Consider the following 23,995-nt stretch of genomic DNA (forward strand, 5'->3'; position numbering starts at 1 on the left):
GAATAATTTGTAACGTGACTCTCTTTTTTCTTCAATTTTTTTTGATTTAAGAGATCAGAAATGTTATATGGCATCTGGGCCTCTTGTATAATGTGGAGTTCCGTGTTTACAAGAAATTAGATTACCACAGGCATTTATTTGGGAAATATTTTGTGTTTATTAAATTTCTGTTTTTAATTGATGACCTTTTCATTTCCATATGGTTTTGACAAAACCAGTCTCTACATGGAAGATTGAAATGTGCAAGACATGCTACTTTTTAAACTCTCTTCCTTTCCAACAGCAAAGGCTTAATTAGTTTTTCCTTAGATATTAGAACTTTCCATCTTCAGATAAATAATAGTATAATCTACTGCAGATCTTATTTCTTCTGATATCTAATGTTGTGGTGCCATGGAAATAGTGTTGGTATCTTCTTGCATTGTCTCTAGCCTTCACATTTTCATCTGGTTAGCAGCCTGTGTTGTTTCAGGGATCTGGAGGGGAGTTGAGAGAACAGACATGCCTTTCCACCATCATGTTCCTTAGTCTGCTCCAAGTCAAAAAGGCATTGGTATTGTGGACTGAGTCATCTCTAACATCCCTTCTGTTTATTTAGAAGGCAGATGCTAGTGGTTGCCCTTTCAGAAACGCTGTGTTATTAAGTAGCATATCTTCTTTTCCTGTAGGTGCCTCATTAGGTTCTTTATGCTGCTGATGTCCTCCTGTAAAACAGAATGCTGCATTCTGGTTCAGAGAATGCTAACTGATGAGAAGTCAGTCTGAAACCCCGATTTTCCTCAGGCCTGCAAGGAAATACAATTTGGCTAAATGTCTAACAAATATTATACGAAAAAGTGTGGATGTTTTCTGTGTAGTTTTTGTAACTGCCATTACACAAAAATTTGAGGAGTCTCAAAATGCTGTATTGGAACTGGCAGTCCTCAAAGCCTAAGCCGTTTGCTGCTTTGCCTTTAAGAATAGACGTGAATACATATGCTGCCTTTCATCCTCCATCTGACCTTAAAGTCCAGAGATGGCAGGCTCAAAGCTTCGCCTGTTGAGATGGACAGTGCAAACAATATCCTGTCCTGTTCTGTCTATTTTCGGCAGAATGATAGCTCATGAAGTCTCTGGTGATTTTGTCCTATAACCTGCAAATCACGGGAGGTGCTCCAAGCCTGGAGGAAGTTTGAGCTTGTCCTCAAACTCCCATCTCTGTCACCTGTGAAGTTTTAAGACAATTTTGGGAGATGAGCGTGCCAGAACTGTGTACTGAAGTGAAAAGAAGCAGGCAGCAGAAGTCAAGACTTTGTATTGTCTCGCTACCAGGGGTTTGCTTGAGTCATGAGAGGTGATCTGAGCCCTTGTGGTGGGACGCTGAAGTACGCAGAACACTTAAGTACTGATGACCCTCCCTACCTGTTGCTTGTGCCACTGGTGCACAAGTGCAGACTTCCATTGCTGCTTTGCAGTTTGTTCTGTTCAAGGAAGGGTTTTTAAAACAAACAAACGGAACCCCCAAATCCACCAAAAAACCTCCTTTCCCCGGGTCTTCATCAGTCTGTATCTCCTCTGGTTGGCAGTAGTTCACTGACTACTAGTTGTTCCTACTGTGAGGTGCTTTTGCAGTCCTTTAAGGGTTTAAAGCCATCCGCTCCTAAGGGTTTGAAAAAAGTGCTCTCTAGAGTGAGGGAGCCTACTTTAGTGGCATCTTAATGCCAGGAACGTAAGATCTGGAGTCACAAAGGAACCTCTTGCACAGAATTTGTGTCTTGAACACTGACATTCTTGGGGTCAGCAGCAAGCGTGGCCTTGTCAGTTGGTGATGGCTGCATTAGTATGACTGACCTGTGGTAGTGTAGGTTTGGTTTTTTTTTTTTGACCAGGATGATCAAATGCATTTAAGATACTTGCTCCCTACTCCATGTTTGAGTATTTTACCTTGAACTGGGGCATCATTTCCTGTGCAAGCAAAGTTGGTCAGGTCACCTTTTCTTACAGTTGCTGTGGACCTTTGTGACGTAGAAAATGTGAATTCTTTGACATGTTCCTCAGCCTGCCATCTGCAGTACTGGTTTTATGACACAGGGGAGCCGGGCACTAGTGCATGGTGTGATGCTGTTATACACTTGCCCTGGGGTCAGCCCTGTGGCACTGGCGAAAAGCAAGTTACGGCAGTGCTTCTTCTTCGAGCTCTAGCCCACGAGTGGAAATGAATATGGCAGGGTTCAGTTTGAAGTAAGCTGCTAGTTCATGTGGCTGTTGGAAAAAGCTCAGAAATATTAATAGTGAAAAAAAAAAAGAAACTCCGTATGACTTGTTCTAAAAACATAAGGGTGGTGGTAGAACAGGACAGTGGTTTGATTTGTGTGTGATGGGTTCCTTGGTTTGGTTTTGTTGACACACCTGGAGAGCTGGTGTGTCTGTGGGTCATCTGCTTCTGAAAAAAGGGCCCTAACTCCAGCTCTGGGGCTGGAAAACTGAAACCTTGTATGGACATAAACTCCCTTAAAACCCACTCAGAGAAAACTGTGTTAGCTCCAATATCTCCAGTTATTGTTTGCTTCCCAGTAGGTGGGTTTTAGCAGCAGGAAGTAATAAGGAGACAGACATAGTCTCCAATATTTTGTTTTTTGATTACTTGCAATCTCATTGCTTGGGTAATATGAATTACTTAATGGTAGGGTGAAAAACCACGTAGCTACGTGCGACATCAACCATCTTAGTTACTCATCAGACTATTGAAGTATATTCTTTAATAAGTAACACAATAAACAGAGTTTCTTACAAAACTTGTCATGATTTTATGCTTGGTTTTACATAAAAGGTTGGAAGAACCATTTCGTGAGGAAGCCTTTGGAACTTGTGTAGAACATTTTGCATGACATAAGTATTTGATATGTGCTTCAAACTCATTATGTTGGAAGTTTGATTTAGACCTTCAAAGTTGATGAGGTTTAGACAAAAATTATGGAAGCACGGCTTTTTGTGGAATGAGATTGTGTGGAACTGTTTGCTTCCAGGCAGCTTTAAAAACTCGGTGTTCTGGGGGAGCTCTAGAAAGGAACTAGGAGTCAAAGTTAGAACATTCAGCTTTTTGGGACTTTTAAATGTCACTCTCACACGGCACCTCTTTTATTTTCTAATTGTTTCTAGTAGTCGAAGGCAATTACACAGAATCCTAGAACCTTAGAAATAGCTAAAGTAGATTGTTTCCCTTTGGCACAATTTCTGCGGTTTGAATTTCTTACCTGTCTCCGACATACCTGTAGATGTTTGTTTCTGCTGTTGTGATTTAGTAGATATTTTCTTTGTGATTTTTTGTAAGAGCGAAGGCAAACAAGAAGGATTCGAAGTTTGTTTCCTCTCAGAATCAAAGTACGCCCTTTCTTTTCTTAAAATCTGAGTGTGTTCCTCCCAGACAAATAGCTAATTTTATTTACTTTTGACCTTATTTTAAGGACATAAAACTATCCCTTTAACCTGAAAAATTGAGTGTAGTATTTCTTATCCTTAAATTAAATATTTTGTTGTTGTTTTATGATAGGACTGCAGTTGCTTTTTGGTTTTGCCAGCGGCCTGTCCAACCGGGAGAAGGACTGTTATATATAATTTCAAATAGCTTTTTTCTTTTTTTAGGTTAAAAATATTGGAGATTACTTTAAACATCATCTGCTGCAGTCAAGGCACCGGGGTGCATTTGAACTGGCGTACGCTGGCTTTGTGCAACTTACGGAAATGCTTCCCAGGTAGATGATGGGCAACGCATTATGTTTTTAATGTAATAGTTTTACCAAACTGTGGCATCGATCCCAACGCGGGCTGTGCTGCAGATCCTTGATTTCATGTGGATTTTATTCCAGTTTGGTGTAAGCGTGATTATGACATTAGTGACGTGACGTCTGTGACTTGGACTGTGATACTTACGGTTAGAGATGGTGCTTAGCCACTGAAAGACAATACAGATGTTTAATGCATTTTTTCCTCCATTTCTGTCTCAGAAGCTCTTGGGAACAGTGGGAGTGTAGAATTCTTCCCCCCACCCTCCCTTCCTTGGCCCTTTGTGAAAATGAATGCCAGACTTTTTGTTTCAGCCAGGATGTTTTCCTGGAAACTTCTACCACTTGTCACTGCGCTGTATGTTTTGACATCTGGGAGACTACCTGGCAGCACATCACAAGACGTGACACACAATCCTCTAAGTTTCTTTATTTCTTTCCCACTGTAATGTTACACTTTCCTAGAAGAACTAAGTGAGCAGAATTGTCCTGAGGTCTGGGCAAGAGCATCAGGATTTCCATGACGTGCTTGGTTACCTACCTCAAGTGTTGATACTGTTTCTGTGTGATATATAGTGATTATTTCATATCCAGTTTTTAATAAGTCAAATGAAAATCTCTGACCTTGTGGGTTTTGGTGGGTTTTTTTCTAATGTAGGTTTTGGAAGGACCAGTCAGATTTTCAGTTTGAAGTACAGGTATTTTCACACCAATGCCAGGTTAAGTAACCGAGGTTCCTCTTTTTCCCCAGGTGGGGAATCAAAGTACAGTGCCAGTTTGAAGCACTCATCTGTTTCTTGTTTATTTTGAGGGTGTGGTGCAAGGAAGACAGGGTAGTTTTAGTTTGTTGAGATCGTTGGGTTTTTTGTGTGTGGGGTTTTTTTTTTTTAAGTTAGAATAAATCTGGTGTTGGTAACAATTTTTTTGGTGTGTTTAAGCAGACCAGCTGCCTGTGTCTTCCCTCTCACAGTTTTCCTAACAGCACTGAGGGGTTGGTCTCTGGTATGGGATGTTGCTGGTGTTGCTGCGTATAAAAATGAGCACTGCTACAGAAATTGGTATTTGACAGCTGGTGGCCTTCATGCTGCACGCCAGTGGGATGTTAAACCACAAGCCCTGCTTCTGGCGGTGATGCATCTGTAGAAGGTCTATTATTCCCTTTTATGTGCTAGCAATCTGAGATGTTGTAAATTGGCCTGCGTGGTTTGAAAGCTCACGCAACCTTACTTGATATTTGATTATTTATTTAAAAAGGCTAAAAAAGAAGTTGACGTGCGAGTCTGTTCTTGCTTACCTTTTTGTCTGTCTATATATATTATATACATTTGTGTAAGTGGGGATTTGTGTAAAAGGGGCTGAGTACAGCAGTTGGAAACACTGAGTTCAGATATACTCATGTAGAAAATCCTTCTGGTCATGTGAACTTCATGCCACAAACCACTGACATCCAGGAAGGCCAATCCAAGATCGACCCTTTGTTCTTAACACACCATTAATTTTGAATAGGAGAAAATAGAGCTGTATGAGTTAGGGAGAGGGGTTTAGCTTTGCCTTTGCGTTGCCAGGCTTTTTGTACTTGCTGATAGTGACCACAGCAAGGTTTGGGCATGTATGAAATTGTTTCAACCAGCAGACGGACAGACAGAAATTTGTGGAAAAACATTTGCTGTCATGCATCTTAAGTAATTTGTCTATTGAGTTGCTGTGTTGTTATTTTAGTTGTCAACACTATTTGTTTGATCTGGTAAAAGTAATTACTATTTCATTCTGGAAAATGACATTTGAGCTTAAGTCCACCATTTTCATGTTGTAGAGCTTCATTATTCTTAAAATTTAGGGCTACCTGCTTCTTAAGACAATACTCTTCTTGCCAGACCATAAGGAGATGGAGCTGCCAAGTTTAAGGGAGTAGCCGTCTCCATTGCAAAGTCAATATTCTCTAATGTTTCTAACTTTAAAGCAGTAACTCTTTCACCTTTAAAAAAAAAAAAAAGCCTTGTTGGGTGACTGAACAAGGTAGAATTACTTCTGGCAACATCAAAGCAATGCATTTTTAAGGGAGTTTCAAGTTTTCTGAATTTCAGTATATTTCTTCCCTTTCAGTAGTAGTAGAAGGAGGAGAAAACCCCTCAGTTTAGTTAAGAATAAAATATTCAGTGTGCTACATAGCAACTTGAAAATATTTCCTTGATGTTCTTCTGCACCACATCAGACATGAATGTGTCTTTTGGGATATTTGTCTTTCTGCTAAGGTAACACACTGCAGAGATGAGCACTGTTCTTTGCGGGACCAGACCAAGATGTTTGAGTTCTGCTTAGCCAGGAGGGTAAGGCCAGGCGCAGACGTGGAAGGAGTAGTTTTTGCAGTGGATGAAGAGAACTGCAAAGCAGAGTTGAGCTGCAGAGACCCACGGGGGAGAGCCATGAGGAGTTTTGCATGGTCTCAAGCCTAGAATTGCATCTTCTTTGTGTACCCAAAAGCAAGCAACAGAAAAAGTCAAAGAAAAGAGAGCTAGCTGTTAGTTGCCAGATTAATTTGATTGCTTCTGTCTCCAGCTTGGGACTTGATGTGCCTTTCTTCAATGCTGTGGTATGAGATTACTTGCCTCGTGTGAAGCCCCATGTCTCTCGTGTTCCGGACTGATGCTTCACATGCTGGCTGCAGTTTGGAAGAGGTGCTGCCCTTAGACAGGGAGAAGGCCTGGCAGCTGCATAGGAAACCTGTGGTGAAAATCCCAAGGGAATTGCTGAAGAGTTAGAAGTCTGCTGTGTCTTCTGCTGATCTTTCTGGCACTTGCTGTGACCTGTGTTTTCTGTGTTACTTGTTTTCTGGTTTGTAAAAGAAAAGGAAGGTTTCACTGCAGATGAAAGCTTCATTTGTTGTTCAGTATCAGGTTTTTAGCCTAGCTAAATTCTAGATTTAATAAAAGAAGAGTAAAGAAGGAGAGAGGAGATACAGATCTTTGGGTTACGTTTTGGTTTCACAACAGTACCTGCTGCCTTTTGGCTTTTCTTTCATTTCAGTTGCCTAGGTAAAAAAACTTGATTGTTGTCTTACTGTGAGGTCTCACTGCTTAATCATGAATTTAGTTATAGTTTATATTTTTAGGTAAGCTGAGTCCTGCATGGTTGATATAATTGCAGTTGTATTGCCCACAGTGATTAATTCTTTCTTGTGCTCTGAATCACGTGTCAAACCAGCGTGACAGGTTTTCATAACAACGTCCCGCTAATAGAAATGTCTGTAACAATGCATGACCCTTTGGCATAAGATTAACTAGCTGCTCTTGCACCCCATTCAGCGTGCATTTCACTGAACTCATCAGCACCAGCAACTGAGGTAGACTTGAGTTCTCCTTGTCCTTGGCTTTCAAGCAGTGCTGAGTTTTATAACTGCAGAGGAGTGTTTGACGATAAGAGAGCAATTTAGGTGCTTTACCAGAAGTTTGACTGATGTAGTATTTTACAAAGAGCAATATGTCTTGTTTTTCATTTCCTTCTGCTGCTCCAATTTGCAGGAGTATTTACATAACGTGAACTTACTGTGAGGGGCTTCGGTTTTGTTTTGTACGGTTCTAAACATAACCGTAGATGTGAGTTAATGTAAGGGTCATGTGTCAGCTACTGTGTGACAACAGAGGTACGTGAAGCGTCACTTCCTACGCAGTGGCTGCTGTGTATATGTCTTTGTTTTCTTCTCCAGAACAGGGTAATAGTCCTTGCCAGAAGAGAACAGTTGCAGTGCTAAAGCACAGAATCCTGTTTTCTGTTCAGTGAAAATCTTTTCCTAGTGGCCCTTAATAATCAGGGTTAATATAATCTGTACCAACATTGGAAAAATGTACAATTCCCTTTTTGATCTCCGTCTTATTTCTTGAAAAAACATGTGTATGTGCTTGGAGATGTTCACGTATCGTAGGAAATACTTCTCTATGCTTTCCTTGACTCTGTCCTAGTGTCTGATGTATTTGTTTCACGTTTCCTGTAGATGTAATGATGAGAGTCTGTGCAAGATGCCAGAGCAGTGGCTAAGCTGTGTGTTGGAAGAAATCAAATCTTGTGATCCTTCGTCTACGCTATGTGCAACCAGACGTAGTGCGGGCATTCCATTCTACATACAGGTACCAACCAACATTTTTACCTCTGACCTACTTACTTTTTTTAATGTCTGGTGAATACACTTAGGTAGGTATTTATTTTTTTTACTTCAACCCCTTTTGGTCAAACACTTTTTTATACAGGCTGTGATTGCCTTTGTGCACCCAAGGTGCCACGTGTAGTTAAACCATGTTTGGTGCTGTTTAGTGCTGCAGTTCTGTAACTCTTGAGATTTTTGGCTTGAGGTAGATTGAAATAGCATTTCAAAAGACCGAGCTTAGGCTCTGTGTGGCCACTGTAATAATCCTGGCAAATTCATAAACTAGTTCCTAGGTTAAGTAAGGCTCTGTTAACGATGTAACTCTGTGTTCCTTCCACGCAAAGTGAGAGGGTGGTTAAGTATGAACAGCCCATCACAGAATTGTAAAGTGGCCTAGGAAATACTACAAAGGACTGGGGAAGTCCATTGAACAGTAGTAAAGCACAAACTGCTGCTGACTGATGCTCTCCAGTGCAGTGAATGAGCAGGTCACTGAAGATTTATATCCGTGGGCCTGGGGCTGTGCTGCCACCATCTTCCCGCTCCCCATGTCACCATCAGCTCCACACAACCCGGCCTCCGGCTTCTGCTGCGTTCAGAACTGACAGCTGCCAGGCTGGCTGGCAGTCGTTTGGCTCTGCTCGAGGTACCGCCTCCACTGAGTGCCTCGCAGCCATATGCAGCAGCTATTCTGCATCCTTGTGGGCTCAGTCACTGCAGAGTTGGTCCTGCAGATTACACATAACCTGTTTCCATTTCTTTGCTCCTAATTGCTTTCCCCTAAATTAACCTCCCATCGTTTTAATTTTCAACGAGTCAAGATTCTAACTAGATGATTCGTAACTTTATCCGCGCGCCAAAGTATAGTCTCAAGAACGTTCCAAGAATCTGAGGGACTGCTGGGAGCAGGCTCTCCCTGCCAGAATAATTCATCTTGCTTGTTTTCCACTGTGAGTTTGCCTTGAGAAAGTTGAGGCAGCCTGCTTCTGTCTGACCTCTCTTATGTCAGTCACAGCCTACTCCTGGCTTTGCTAGATGTGTGTGTGCTAGGCAGCAAAGGTCATTGGTTTTAGACATTTTTCCTTTCCAATTTCAGCAGTTAAAGATCTTTCCCTCTTATATCTGTAAGTTGTCTGCAAAATGGATTTGGAGATGCCATGTCTTCTGGTTTTCCCCATTCATACCACAGAGTTTGAATCCAGTGGGCATTACCTAGTGTTAATCTTGAGAATGTGAAAAACCGAACACATTTGAATCAAGTTTTCATATAAAAAGTTACGCTGTCTAATGTAAGGACTGGGTGGTCCCAGCGGTATCCCACCGCACGTGTAGCCTGCAGCCGGCTGACGTTACTGCGCCCACATGGCAAAGCTTGTGCTATGCAATGAACAGGTCAGGTGCTTCTATCCTGACGGCTCTGGAAGAGGATGAAGTTAGTCTAGTCTAATTAATGAGAGAGTTTGAAATGATCGTTGGGATTAGTCTGAAATAATCTACTGTTGAAGGGTAATTTTACTGTGAAGAGGGGTGACAGGGTTCTTTGGCAGTGGTTCTGAACGTGCCCTTTGCCCTCGCTGAAATGGATGGAGCCCTAAACAGCGTGTGGCGTGTAGAGAATACAGATCCAGGCTGTAATGCGTATCCGAACAGCACTACCATGAGGTTATTTTATTCATGCATAAAATCGAGGCTCCGTGTGGTCTCCTTGCCATCTGCTTCCTGTGACGTTTTTTCTTGTTTTACTAAAACACATCTGTTTTAATGATAACATGTAATTTTTAAGGTTATGAGCATTGTAAATGACCTATTAAATGACCTATAGGTCGTTTTAAATGCCCTATTTAAAACAGAAATATTATTACCTAACAGTACAAAGGTGCAGCTCCAATTAGTGAGTGAGGAAGCGGAGGGAAATTACTATTTAACAGCTTTTAGATTTTTAGGGTGAGAAGTTTTAGTCTTCGTTCTCCTCTTTTATACTTGATGAGTATTTTGCTTTCCCCTCCCCTCTCTGTTTCTCCCATCATTAAAGGTACAGATAAACTGACAGTGACTGGGTTGCTGCCTAACCTCTATACCTCATTTGGTTTGCTGTTGGTCCATTTGGTAGTTGTTACGTGGTGTAAAGCACTATTAAATATCTTTTTCAAACTGATGCTGAACGGACTCTGGGTCCCCAAACACAAATGGATAGTAGTTTTTTATTAGAAGTGATTTATGATTATTCATTTATTATAAGTTGGACAAATTCAACAAGAGCTACTAGACAAGAGAGAAGAAGACTGTTTTAACTCCAGTCTTGAACTGTAGAGCACTAAAATAGAGGATTTTAGTCTCAGTAACAAGTCGTACCCATTGAACCACGATTCCGAGATGGATGTCTCTTTTCTCCTTTCAAAAATGTGCTGCTTGTTTTATCCTGACTTGCAAAGCAGGATTTTTTCTTTGGCCAGCCTGTGTCGTCTTAAATAGTATGTTATTAAACAAAAATGATGTACCAGGAAATGTAAGTGCATGTAATATGGCAGATACTTTGCTGTAATAAATACTAGGATTTTTCTAGTGCATGATTTTCATAGGCAGATGGATAGTGTATGAGCAAAGTTTTCTTGGTGAGGTGTTGAATGTTACGAGGCTTTGAACAAAACAAAGTGGTTAAAAAGGAAACTTCACAAATTTTTTAGTCTCTGTATATGAGAGCTGTAATATGGTAAATACAGGAATGTGGAGCAGAACTGGTAGTAAATTAAAAATGACTAGAAACACCTGCTTATATTTTTTCCGTTTTTTTTAAACTTTCCTTAGGCCTTGTTAGCATCAGAACCAAAGAAGGGCAAATCTGATTTGCTGAAGATGACAATGAAAGAACTGGTATCTTTGGCTGCACCTTCGAACGAATCATCAAGTGTAATTCCACAGGTACAGCAGAGCCTCTCACCAGAAGGCAGCTGTCAGACAAATGTTTGCTTTGCTTCAAACAGCTGAGGAGACTGGGGTGTGTTTTTAATAAGGGTATTTTGGTCTTATTATCTGTAGCTAGATTTTAAACTGTGTTTGCATGAGCAGAGGTTACGAAGTCACCAGAATTTGCAGCTGTGTAAGATACTAAAAACTGGATTAGGATAATTTCATAGTTCTTTCTTCTAGTGCAGTAACTACAGTCATACTCATTTTGAATTTGTATGATCAGTTTACTGCCTGTGGTATTTCTAAACAAATCAAAGGGTAATTTCCTGTTTACAAGGAAATGAACAAGCAAACATTTGTTTACATTGAGAGGAAATGAGTTGTGTAGAGCATTTTGTATACAGTAAAATACTACATGAAAAGGGGTTTTATGCATACTTGACTGCTAAAACTTAAATATCTACATTTGGAATGCATAAAAATTGTATTTTAAAGGCAAGATCTTTATCTTCAAAATGTTGTTAGCAAACACTTCATCTTTCTGTTTGGAAGTGCAAGCCACAGCTTGTTGACAGTATACAGAAGTGTGTTCTAATGGCTCTGCCAGATCTTCTGCTGGTATGGATTTACGTAGGCTTGTCAAAGCCTGTGCAGCTACCCAGGTTATCACCTTCCCCTCCAGAGAGCAGAGGAATACCAGAAAATGCTCCGTATGGGGCAGAAGGCCTGGCTGTCAGTTTTGACTTAACATTGGCTTCCTGTGAAGTGTAGTTTATTTTTTCTCACAGTATCTACAGCATGTCAAGAATGTTGGAAAAGATGATTCTAAACTTTGAAAGTTATTTTTACAGCCATGATAAGCTGAGGAAAAAAGAATGCTGGCCTTTGCTTGCGGTGCCTGGACCGTACTTGTTAGAGGAATATGTTTTTAGACTGTAGTTGGTTTACAAGTGTTTACTGCTGCACTGTTCAAATCTTTTTTAGAGGAGTATTCATGTATTTAACATGGAACTAAAGCGGTGTAAATGTGTATATGGAGTATTTGTTTCACATGTTCGCTGCTGTAATTAACGTACTTTAAGTTTGAGATTTTCCAATAAATATATATATGTCTTCTAACCTACAGGTTCATGCTTTAAATATCCTGCGGGCGCTGTTCAGGGACACGCGTTTAGGTGAAAACATCATGCCTTATGTTGCAGATGGAATACAAGCAGCAATTCTAGGTTTCATGTCACCCGTCTGGGCAGTAAGTCTGTTCTTGCTCTTGCCTCCCTAATTTAACAGGATAGAGGGTGGTGCTGTTGAGTGGAGCTTTGGTCATGTTCATAAATACCAGAACCACGATTTCTGGATTGTTACATGGTGAAATATTTTAAGGTACAATGAAGAATAGTGTAGGTCTGTGGAAAAGTCATAGTTTTGGTCACATTTTTTTGGTTTTGTTTCATTTTTCTGTAATGCAAAGCGCGGATACTGACAAAAAGCAGAGACTACCTTATAGGTAAAAATACATCTGGCTGTTAAATTTTGAGTCAGTGCTCCTAGCTAGCAGGAGTGCATTTACACTCATTCTCACTTGTTACCGTGCTTTTCAATAGAATATAATATTCCATATGGCATATGAAGGTGGGACATTTCACGATCCACCATGATTAAGGATGAATGGTTTGAACCACTAGAAATACAGATATATCCCTTGCAGTAAAGATGGACTTCTCCACAAAACCTGAACTTTCTGTTAGTGTGGTCTTGACTAAGAGGAAGGAAGTTCTGGATTAATCATTTCTGTGCTCAGCAGTTTCTTTTCAACTGTACATCAGTGGCTCTATTTTAAACAAATACTAGTATTTTTCAAAGGGATCTGTAAAACATGTTCTTTTTCCTCTAGGTGAGAAATTCATCTACGCTGCTTTTTAGCGCTCTGATCACAAGAATCTTTGGGGTTAAAAGGGGGAAGGATGAATTTTCCAAAAAAAACAGGTAAGCTTCACTTGGTACCAACTGCAAGTTGCAAACATGACCTAAGCCAACAGCAATTTGAAAACATTGCTGTAGGGATATATTTGAATCATGGATGTTACAAAAACATCAAGCTTTGCTTAGGCTGTGCTGCCAAGAAATAAGTGGTAGGGCCAAAAATATCTGCTTTTAAGCACAGAGAGTTAATTTGTCCTCACGTGCAGCTTCGCAGAGGGGGAATGTTGCCGAGAGGTTTTGGGACCAGCAGCATTTCCCAATGCCCGGTCTCTCTCGTGGTCACAAACTGGCCCTATCACTCTTGGCTCCAGGGAGGGGGATGAAGGAGAAGAGGAGCAGTGGTTCCATGTGTGTTCCCTTCCCTCCAGAGGAGGCCTGGAGGTGATCTCACCCCTACTAACTTGAGATTTTTCTCTTTAGTCTTCTCACTCTGTCCCTCCTTCGTGTCCCTTTCCTCCAAGCTCCAAAACCTGCAGCTTGTAAAGCTGCATCTTTTCCAAGGGGTTCTGCCCTTGAACTCTGTAGTCCCACTCCAGATCCTCTATTTCACTTTGTTTTGTAAAACCAGTTCTCTTCTGAGTCATAAAACTCCCCTGTCCTGAGTATTGCTGTTTTCTCTGCACCCTCCAGTTAGTGCATAAGCACCCCCATGTTTTCTTTGGCCTGCAGCCCCTTCCTTTAGCTTCTGCAGCAAATGAAGCATGCCCGTGCCCTGAGATTTCTGCTCTAACAGGGATGTGAAAATAACCCTGACTGCAGAATAAACTCGTTAAAAAATACTCCTGGGTGAGTCTGTGGGGCCATAGTGTGGTCACACCATGGATGTTGTGCTATTTCAGAAGTTCCTAATGGATTTTCAAATCACAGACGAGGTATGCAATTCCTGAAAGAAGGCAATTGTTACCATTTACCTTCAAAAATTAAAGTTGGGGTTTTTTAAATTTCGATATTGAGCACTTTTTGAAAGAGACAAGTACCTCAGCTTTTTAACCCTTGATCCTAGGAAGAAACCTCACACTAAGTTCTGCAGTGTGAGGAGATACGTCAGCTGAGGTTTCTCTTTGTGGAGCTGTAGACAGTAATGTGGAAGTCCCAGAACGAAGGGCAGTGAACTTTTACATGATTGAATGGAATTCACAAGAAACAGCATTAATTTTTATGTAACTGGCACTGGTGACTTGCTTCTTGAAGGGGAATGGGAAAACACTTCTAATAGGGGAAACTAAACACTTCTAAATGGGAAAACACTTCTACAAACACTTCTACTACAAACTCCTTGCACAGTGGGAATGGAAAACCCTTCTCAAGTCAGGTCTGAGAGGCAGGAGCTATGAAAACGGAGAAGGATTTGATTACAAGTTTCCAGCTCCTGTCTCTGCAGGAGATACTGCTTTAAGAGGAGAATGATGAAGAGGTTGTCTGGCTATCTCGTTTGTAAAGGTTCTTCCTCTGAACTCGGCTGGTGGGTTTGAGGTGGGTTGTGTTTGGGAAGAAGTCGGTGTTTCAGTGGTTTGGCACCACAAGGTGTCACCCTTGCTGCACAGCTCCCTGCAGCCACATCCCCGGGGTGCAGCTGCGCTTGGGCACTTCTCCTGGGGAGCTCTAAACTTGTTTTGGTTGGTGTTTTGCTGGAACAGAATTCATATATTAAAACAAAGTAACTTTCCTCTTCCATGCTTGAATCTGGCTGTTTTCTTCAAAATCACCGGCATTTTAGCAATTTGCATCTCTAGGCGCTTGTGTGAGCCACCTGGGTTTGAGCTGCTAGTTCTGATCCCTGCAGGCTGATCCGCTTGGATCAAGGGGCAGTCTGTCCATGGACAGACAGACGCCAACTCTGCTGCTGCCATTAGGACCCTCACCAGGTTTCCAGTTTGTCCAATTTTTAGATGAGGGGTTTAAGTCTGTCTCTTCCGTGCCAGCATGGAGTTACCTTTATTGTTGAGCTATTCTGGGCTGCAAAAGGATGGACTTTCTGGTGGTTTTGCTATGAAACTGCTACAGTTCAGGGGTTGAAGAGTTTGTGGAGACTGCCAGAAGGAAGCTCTCTTGGACAGTACTGACAACTTCACTGAAGTGTTTCATTAACGTGCTGCTTTTATGTTTCCCTTTTTTTCCTCTTACCTCCACCAAAAATTCGTATATAGCATCCTTTAAACAAAAATTACAGGCCTGTTGATGTCTCTTGCTGCTTTTAGTGTGTGGATGCTGCGTCCATCCACTATTTATGTTAATTTTGTATCTCATAGCTGCCATGCAGCCAGGGTGTTTACGTGGTGACAACGCGATGGGGGTCCATTATTTGATGGTCTGATCTGTGGTGTGAGGCATTGGATTGAATGACTGAATGAACTATACAACCTGTGCCTGATCACTAATGTGATTTAATTTTGGGTTTTTTTTCCAGGGATATGTAAAAAATGGATGTGTTTGGGGTTTTGCTTTGATTTCGGGGTGTTTTTATTAAGTTGTGTGTGTTGTGGTGGTGTTTTTTTTTTAACCTCTAAATGTTCCTTTGTCAGTTTGGGTGTTTGCAGTAGAACAGCTGTGTGAAAGGGCCCCCTCACTCTGTGACGAGGAGAATCAGGGGATGGCCTAACTCTGCTGACAGACGTTTTAAGTTACATCTGTAGTGGCCATCCCTACTGCAGAGCAGAGCTGAGGAAGCGTGTTGAGCTGGGCTTTGTCATCACTGAAAAGGCATTTAGGAAGGTCAGCCAGAACTGTGTGTCTCAATCTGAGGACAAGGCAATGCTCAATTGGGAAGGTCCATTCTCTGAGCACTTGCTCTGCAGTTTGAGGAGATGCAGGCTGCAGAAATTACCAGCTACACATCATGGCTCCCGCTGCTCGTTTGTGCTGGTTCAGTTGATGCTGGGGCTCTGCTGTGGGTCATCTGCAATGTGTTTGCATCAACAGCTCTGTTGATACAACTGGGGAGGGAAGAACTGGGTCAGTGAAGGAGGGGGATTTCTTGAGCTGAAGCCAAACTTTGCTCTTAAGGCTTCACTGGAAGTTTGAATGGACCACTCCGCATCGCGCTCTACAGGATACGTAATCAGATCCTGCTTAAGAAGCAGTTTTTTAAGTGAGGCTGAAACAGTACAGTGTGACCTGGTGATGTTTACATGAAGTAACTGGTGTATGTATGTACTTGCATTCTGGGAGAAGGGAAGCTCTTATGTATTTAGAATCTAGTGAAGGGAAAATGCATATGCATAAAAATAGAGCTGCCAACCCAACACACGTTTTCTAGCAGCCTCTATTTACTGCATGGGAAATTGAGTCTGGATGCAGCCATGCTCTCAGTGTTTGAAAAGAAAGGAACAGCTTTAGTTGCCATCAACACAGAACTTCCTTCAAGTCTTTATTTTGATTGAGAGCTGTCAGTAAATGTTGATGACTATCAATAACTTCGGTTGGAAAGGAGAAATGTATCGTTCTAATTACAACAGGATGTAAACTCTGTAGATGAGAACAGGCTTTGAAGATGCGCCATGGGCTGTGAGGCAGTCAACGTGCACGACTGCCCTCTGCTTGCTTTGTTTTTATTGCAAGTCGAGTGTTCAACACTTCTCAGTAAGTGGTTGCTTGGACACTTGAAGGTCACTGAATAAAACCAAATTAACTGAGTTGATTTTTTTTTTTTCCCCCCTTCTAAATTGACTCGTGCTTTTCTTTAAGGTTTCGTATGAATACTAAGGTTTTTGAGACCGTGAATAATTGCGTTTTACACTGTGAAGGGTGAGAGGAAAACATTGCAAATTGAATGTTCTAGTGCAAACCTCAGTTTTAATAACATTATCCCTAAATCAAATGAAGCTGGTGTTATCTTCCTTTTCACTGAGCCGCTCTAGAGTCGTAGCTTGAGGTACATAAAACACATTCCTGGTGAACGTTCCACATCGGGCAGGCTAACACTTCCAGTATTTCTAGCTTAACAGCTGAAAAGTCTGTCTTATATCAGTGATGTTTTGTCGGGCTTAACAGCAACTTCATTAGACGTTTGCAGTGCATCGTGCTGGGCTCTGATAGGACTTCTGAGATGGGTCCGTGTTACCTGTGGAGGAGCTTTCGGGATAAGCTGAAAGAAACTTTGGTGGCACTAATGTGTCATCTGCAATGGCACAGAGAGCCCCTGGGAGAGTTTCGCTAGAGGTGATACTCGGATGGGCTCTAGCCCATGAACTCTTGGAGACATACCACTGGCAGAAGCCCTGTGGCCAGCTGAGGTCCAGCTGCCTGTGAGAGGATGCTGGCCCCAGTGGTGGGGCAGCGGGGTGCTGAGGCTCTCGTGCCGGCTCCAGCAGGGAAACGCAGGCACAGCTCGGTTCCGGAAATGGGCCTCTGAGCTCTGTCCCACATGGACCGTGTGCTGCGGGCAGAAGGGTTGGGATTGCTTTATCTTGGCTCCCGTTAGTGATTGCCCAGTGGATTTTCTCTGGCAGCCTCGGTCTCTTGCAGCTTTTCAGTTGAGATACCAGGTCACTCTCAGTGAGGTTTCACAAGCTGACTGAGCCCTGTAAACTCCTCCGGTCCTCCTCCTCTAGCTCCTTCGGTGCCAGGTTTTGCAGCCTGCTCCCTCCACGCTGCCTTAGTTGTTCCAGTGAATGCTTGTGAAGTAATTATTAAGGATTTGGTGCAGTACATCGTCTTGTGAGTGGGTTGTTTTTGTTAAAGAAATCCTTCCCCCTTCTGTCTGCCAAAAATAGGCCACATTTATTTTCCTCAACTTTTTTGTTTTTAACATTCTGGCTCTTTTTTCAATTGACTTTGATGGATTTAAAAGACTTAATCTCAGAACTGTCTCAAGAAAACATACAAAAGTTCCGGCTGACTCAGATAACCGTTACGGGCTTTTACTCATTAATAGTTCAATAACAGCATGCTTGTTTAAACATAATTTTGAACAAGCTTCCTATTTCTAAGTGCCTTTATAATAGGAATAATGATTATAAGGTGCTATTAACTTGTAAATTCAAGGTAAAGCTTATGAAAGTTTCGTGTAGAAATAGACACAAATTGAAAGCAAACTCCTAGAGGAATTTGTTTCCCTCTCTGTTAGTACTTCAGTTATTCTCTTTCTTTTACAAGTCTGATCTAAAATCACCCGTAGCAGAAAACATGGGCTGTTCTCCGTGAGGCTGAGGATGCTGCATGTCTGCATGACTTCTGCTGATTTTAGGAACACAGTGTGTGTGTCTATCTGAAATGTTTAAAGATCGAAAGGAATATATAGGGAGTTAGAAAAACATTAATCCACATAAAACCCGGTTAAATCTTTGCGACCTAAATACCCACTTAAAGCACTGGCGTGCAAACGTGTATCTGTGCTCTCCTGAGCAGGAAGGGTCTCCATAACATGCTGCCTTAAGTCAGAGCCAGAAAAGAGGAGGATGAACATGGTAATGTGTCTGGAATGAAAGTTAACTCAAAGTGAAACATCCTAAAAAAAGTACGTGCTGGCCTGAGGTAACTTCAGGCCATTGATTTGTTTCAGGTAAGTTAGGGGCATAATGTTAATGTTTGTTTCTACCAAGTGAGTAAAATGCATTGAATGACACAAAACCCAGTCAAAACCTAACCATGGTAGTAGACAATATAGATTCTGCCGTAGTGGTGAAAATTTTCATTAATATGAATTGATACAATTACTGCTTTTTTCCATGCATAATGTACACATCCCTTACTCATTAACTTCACCATAGGAAGGAAAAAGCAGTTACACTTCAGAGAAAACTTCCAAACAGAGAGAAAGTGTGTGGGTTCTTTGGAGGCAAAATTCACAGTGGCAAGAGATTAAAGATAATAGCTGTCTAGGCAGTGGTTGAACAGCGTTCTTGGAGAGTTTGTAGAGGTGATCACATCTCTTAATTTTATTTATACGTGTCTGTATACATACACATGTATGTACATACACACATGGGCACACTGATGCATATACACAGTTTGACTTCCTAAAAAATTGTTAAAAATAACTGTTTTATATATGTGGAATTTATATTTTATTTTAGACTGTGTTTTATATATAACTTTTTATACATTTGTGTATGTGTATCCAAGTTGAGTGTTTTATAACGTGTTGATCTAGGTACTAGGGCATATCCACGATGTTGGCTTTAAATAATGTTCTCCTATTTTTATTCTGAGCCCATTGTACAATTACTTCTCTTGCTAGTATGGGGGGGAAAAAGTGCTCTTGGAAAGGACTTTACAAGTTATTTTAGCAAACTGTGTGCTGCATAATGACTCCTCTAAGTCACGCTTTTCCTGAAGTATTTGTTCAGTGCAGGTGCTCTGAACAGTGCAGTGCTTTTTGTCCCTGATTTCACAAAGGGTATAATAAATAGCAAAACAAGAGGTAGAAAGAAACTTGTACTTAACAGAGATCAAAGGAAACCAGACCATGCAGTCCTTTGGAAATCTTGGCTAGCTCTCTTGTAAATAAAAGTGCTTCTAAAGGAGAAGGTATTTAACTACTGTATTTATACAGGCCTTGATTGACAGTTCAGTTATTAAGCTCATAAAAACACTGCAACGTAAACTCCTAAGAATGTTTATTCTAGCACTTCTATCTGAAGGAAAGTGAAAACCAAGATATAGTGGCATATTCTTAGTTCCTTTCAAGTATTTATTTTAGGGCTGTGTAGCATAAAAGAATGTTTTTTCAAGTCAGTGAACTTAAACTATTTTGCTTACAGTTCTGGGATTGAAGTATTTAATAATTCCTAACAAAACAAATGTTAGATTTATTGAAGGTGCAAAGTCACCACATCTTTCTTGAAGGTGCAAACCCACCACATCTTTATAACGATCTGTCTTTCCCCTTAACAGTGTTTTTCATTTCACATGAAATCCAAATTGGTTTTTGGAACTATCTTGATGTGGCTCTAGAAAAGTTGTCCCTTCTTGTCACTGAAGAGGTGTCCTGTATCATGTTAAGTCTAAAAGTACAAGGACACAGTAATTTTTTACACCCTTGCTCCTGGGCTTATTAGCTGATGGATTGCATCAGGTTATTTACAATTGGTTTTTTTCCAGACTTCATTGTGGCTTTTCATGCATCCCCCCTAAATTACATGGCCGCTTCATCTTCTGTGGGAGCGCTAAAATTCTCTGTTTGAAATGTTTGTTTGAAAGTGGCTTGTCAACAGTCCTGAGATGGGATGTGATTTCAGGAATTAAACTCTTCGGTATGTTCTTCAACCAAGATTTTAAGCAGTTATTTTTATTTCACATCAAGCTAGTATTTTAATTACTGGTGTACACCATGGCAGAAGTAATACTTTGTGCTGAACTGAAGACTGTTACTAACTTACTAAAAACCATGTAGATCTCAATAATTTTGTTGTTCTTAGCAGAAGCTATTGTTTACTGTAGTAGCAGTAGCTAGTGATGGCAAACTATGGCCAACAACGAAGGAAGACAAGAAAAACACTGATCTGTAAGGAGACAACGCTAAAACCGTGGTGCTGAAGTGGGAAGTAGCCAAGTGGAATTGCAGAAACCGTAAAGGGATCTCTTGATCCTGTTGCCTTGAGTCCCATTGATATTATGACTGTTAGCAACACTAGATCAGATCAGCAGTGGCTTTGGAGGACTTAAAAACCTCCAGCGATGGAGATTTCACAGCCACTCAGAGTAACGTGTTCCAGTGCTTCATTCCCCTTTTTTCCGGTTGCCTAATTCAAAACTCCCAAGCTGTGGTTGATGGCCATTGGTCCTTTCTATACTGTCTGCAACTGCTGCAGGAAGTTTAGCTCTCTGATTTTGGATTCCTTCAAGTGGTTCTAGGCTGCTGTTGGATCTTCCTTGGGCTTCCTCTTTGCCAAGCAGAACAAACCTGGCTCCTTCAGCTTCTTCTCCTAGGGCATGTACTCCAGGTCCTGTCTGTCTCAGCAGCTGCTTGCTGGACTCCCTCCTATTTATTCTAATCTTTTCTGAACCAAGTAACCCAAAACGGGAGGAAGAATTCCATGTGCAACCTCTTTGTCTCACTTAGAGAAAGGTAATAACTTCCCTTGATCTGCTGCCGCACGCGTCCCCATGAATGTGGTCCAGTATGTGGTTCGCCTTGTTTGCGGTGGTTCATTCTCTGAGCTTGGTGTCCACTGTAACCCCCGGGTTCTTTCACATCAGGCGTTACTGAACCAGTTGACTTTCACCCTGTGCTGACGCTCAGGGTTATTCAGTCCAGGTGCAAAATTTTATGTTTCTCCGTGTTGAACTGCATGAGGTTTCCCTTGGCCCAAGGCTCAAGTTTCTCAAGGTCTGCCTAGACTGAACTTCCACTGTTTGGTGTTTCGTCCGAATTCGGTGTTGTCCACAGATCTGCAGCTGGTGCTTTCTATCTCACCAATGAAGTTGTTGATAAAAAAGTTGAGGGATGTAGGAGCCTCGGAACTGACCCGTGGAGTATTCCACTGGTTACCAGCCAACAACTGAACACTGAACCATTGATACCCTTTGGGCCTGGTGGTCCCACACAAATGCTTTGTTTATCCAAGCTGTACTCCCTCAGCTTCCAAATGAGAAAGTTGAGTGAAGCTGAACCTGTTTGACTACAGTGTTTTCTAGTCCATTTTAAAGTTTTCTGCCGTGATAAAAATGTAGCTTATCTGCTTTCCCTAGGAGCTAAGAAAGAGCAGATTCCAAGAATGACTTTCAAATTACGAGAATTGTTTTATCAGTTGTCACAAATCCGTTTGAGTTTCATCTCTTTGAATGCTCAAAAGACTCTTGGATTCCATAAGCATGTATGAAAGAGTTTCTTTAGGTTCGTTTCTCTATCAGTTACTTCTTTATGGATGTGAAACTCTGAAACCTGGCAAGTTTGGAACCTCTCAGTAGTGTGTACACTCTCTTCCCAAACATCAGTTCTGGTGCTTGCCCTGGAATTTGCAAACACCTCCTGGAGCTGACCGTAATGGGGTCAGCTTAGGATAAATTTAAGATTCTGCTCCTCTTTTCACAAATAAAGTGAAACCTGCAGTTCTTTTCGAGGTTTTTGGTTTTTAAGAAGGTGTGAGTCACCTGTTCACCCAGCTGAAGTGCATGTGGATTAAAAAGGGGTTGAAATTCCCATGTGGATTAAGAAGGGGTTGGAATTTCCATGTTGTAAAGTCCTAGGAGAGCGCAGTAGTGAGGGTCCTGCTGGTGCATTGACTCCAGCCTTTTCATAAACGAGCTCGCTGTGCTATTCCTTTTATAAACTGATGAAGCTGCATCTTAAAAACAATTTGCCTTTTCCCCCTGTTTCTGCAGGAAGAGTCCCTGGGTGCCGCCTTCCCGAGTAAAACTTCTCAAGAATCTTGCTGCTTTGATCACTAGAAGCTTAATTTGCAATGTATATTTATTCATGGCCATTTAATCCTCATTTGTTCTTATGCCAGCATTGTCCTTTATTTTAAATAATTATTTTCCTTTCTGCTGCTTCCCTTGAGGTATTTGCGGATGCCAGTCATATATCCCACCTGTGATAATTTTGCCAGACAAAACAAGTTGAGGTTTTCAAATCTCTTCTCAGCAAATTTGCTTTTTATTCCCTAGGACATACGGGCAGCTCTTTTTAGGCGTCCCTTTTAGGTGGAAGTTAGCTGTGATTTATTCCAGCCTACGCCCTACCCGATTGCTCGAGTGGCATTAGCGATACCTTGTCCACACTGACTGTATCAGGGTTGATGTGTTGCAGAATCACATTTGTCCTTTTTTTTTTTTTTGTCCTCTTGATGAGGGACCCTTGAATGATGGTTTTGCTAAATTCAGTCCTGATTTTTAAATGATTTCAACAGCAATTGTCCTTGCAGAGCAAGGAGTAAATTAATTTCTGTTCCTGCATTAGTGCTCTTCAACACAAAGGATCATCTGACATATTGTGCTTAATGCCAGTGTAAGGATAAGAAAGAGCAGGTTTTAGACTGGGCAATTAGAAGAGAACTTAGGTCATTCAATGAAAACTACATTCTTGGTCTTGTTCTCTAAATGTGTGTGTCTATGCATTGTTTTTTTTTCACAATCCAGTTCTATTTTTCCTTTTTAAAAATAATATTCTTATTTTTTCCCCATCAGCGATCTGTCTATGCATCTGTCAGATGACCGAAGATGTTAGCAGTTTTTATGCTTGAGGTGACCCCCAGAGACCCTTGCTGCCCGCGGAAGAGTTCTTCTCTCTAAGTCTCACCTATGCTATAGTCAAATAGGAGCACTTTTACTGCAAATGTTCGGTAACGTGTCAGTTGCTATAAGTAGCATACAAGGTCACAAAGCCTTCAGGTCTTCTGCAAAATAAATGAGAGAACAGAAACAGGTAATCTTTGACACATGTCGCAGTAAAATGATACGTATGTCCCAGTGTCACAGCCGGTTTTAATCGCCTTGAGCATTCTCTTAAGTGTACAGCACAGCCTGAAAAAGAACACAGCAACATCCAGGGGTTTATTCTTAGAAGTGTTTTTTAAATGCAATTAAATCATTTAATGATTCACACACTCATTATACATGAAGATGGAATAGTTGCTTAGAAAGACACTAGTTACATGAACGCAGATAATAACCCTTGCAGTACGCAGCATCAAGTTGCTAATCAGACAAGCTTCATGTATAACGACCAGAGAAATCAGTTTTCAGCAACATTTATGAATTTCATTCTGGAAGTTCGATGATGCTGATTGTCTTCATGAGCAAAGCAGATGGAGTGGAAACTTGTTAGTCCGTGATCTTTAGCTTACGTTAAGCCCCTCCAGGTTCTACTCAGAGGTGATAAAGCCAAAGAACTGGTGCCAGATGAGTGGAAGAAAGGCTGACAATCAGGAGGTGTAATAAGGGCTTCTCGTTTAGGTTATTGCGGAGAAAAGTAAAACTGTGTTTTGCATTCTTCCTAAAGAAGCATTATCAACATGGCAAACTATATTCTCGTTCATGCTTAAAACCAACTTCTCTTGAAGTTTTCTGCTTTCAGTTGCATCTTTATATTTTTGCTGCATTAATTTTTACTACAACAACTAACTGTTGGTTTTTGGGAACTTGGCTGTGATTCACTGCTGTCTTCCAAACACTGCTAGGAATAAATTCCGACCTTTGTAGCATCACATGCCATCAGAGTCACTTCTTGCTGACTTACATGAACTCTGTATTCCATGAAATCTTTCTTGCTGTCATCACAACCTTCTTTCCTCTTAAACAGACCCTGGGGCAGGCAGAAGTGGGAAAG

The 23,995-nt window shown here is 41.3% G+C and overlaps 1 protein-coding gene across 1 annotated transcript in view; it reads left to right on the forward strand.

Moving 5' to 3' along the window:
* THADA (thyroid adenoma associated) overlaps positions 1-23,995 on the forward strand; it is a 43,741-nt gene that overhangs the window by 14,431 nt on the left and 5,315 nt on the right. The window contains exons 21-25 of the mRNA XM_010141265.1: positions 3,622-3,731; positions 7,750-7,882; positions 10,705-10,818; positions 11,933-12,055; positions 12,698-12,789. Of these exons, the coding sequence (XP_010139567.1) occupies positions 3,622-3,731; positions 7,750-7,882; positions 10,705-10,818; positions 11,933-12,055; positions 12,698-12,789 (572 nt within the window). The remainder of the gene's footprint in view (positions 1-3,621; positions 3,732-7,749; positions 7,883-10,704; positions 10,819-11,932; positions 12,056-12,697; positions 12,790-23,995) is intronic.

The sequence above is a fragment of the Buceros rhinoceros genome, unplaced genomic scaffold (genome assembly GCF_000710305.1).
Source record: "Buceros rhinoceros silvestris isolate BGI_N320 unplaced genomic scaffold, ASM71030v1 scaffold34208, whole genome shotgun sequence".
Lineage (NCBI taxonomy): Eukaryota > Metazoa > Chordata > Aves > Bucerotiformes > Bucerotidae > Buceros > Buceros rhinoceros.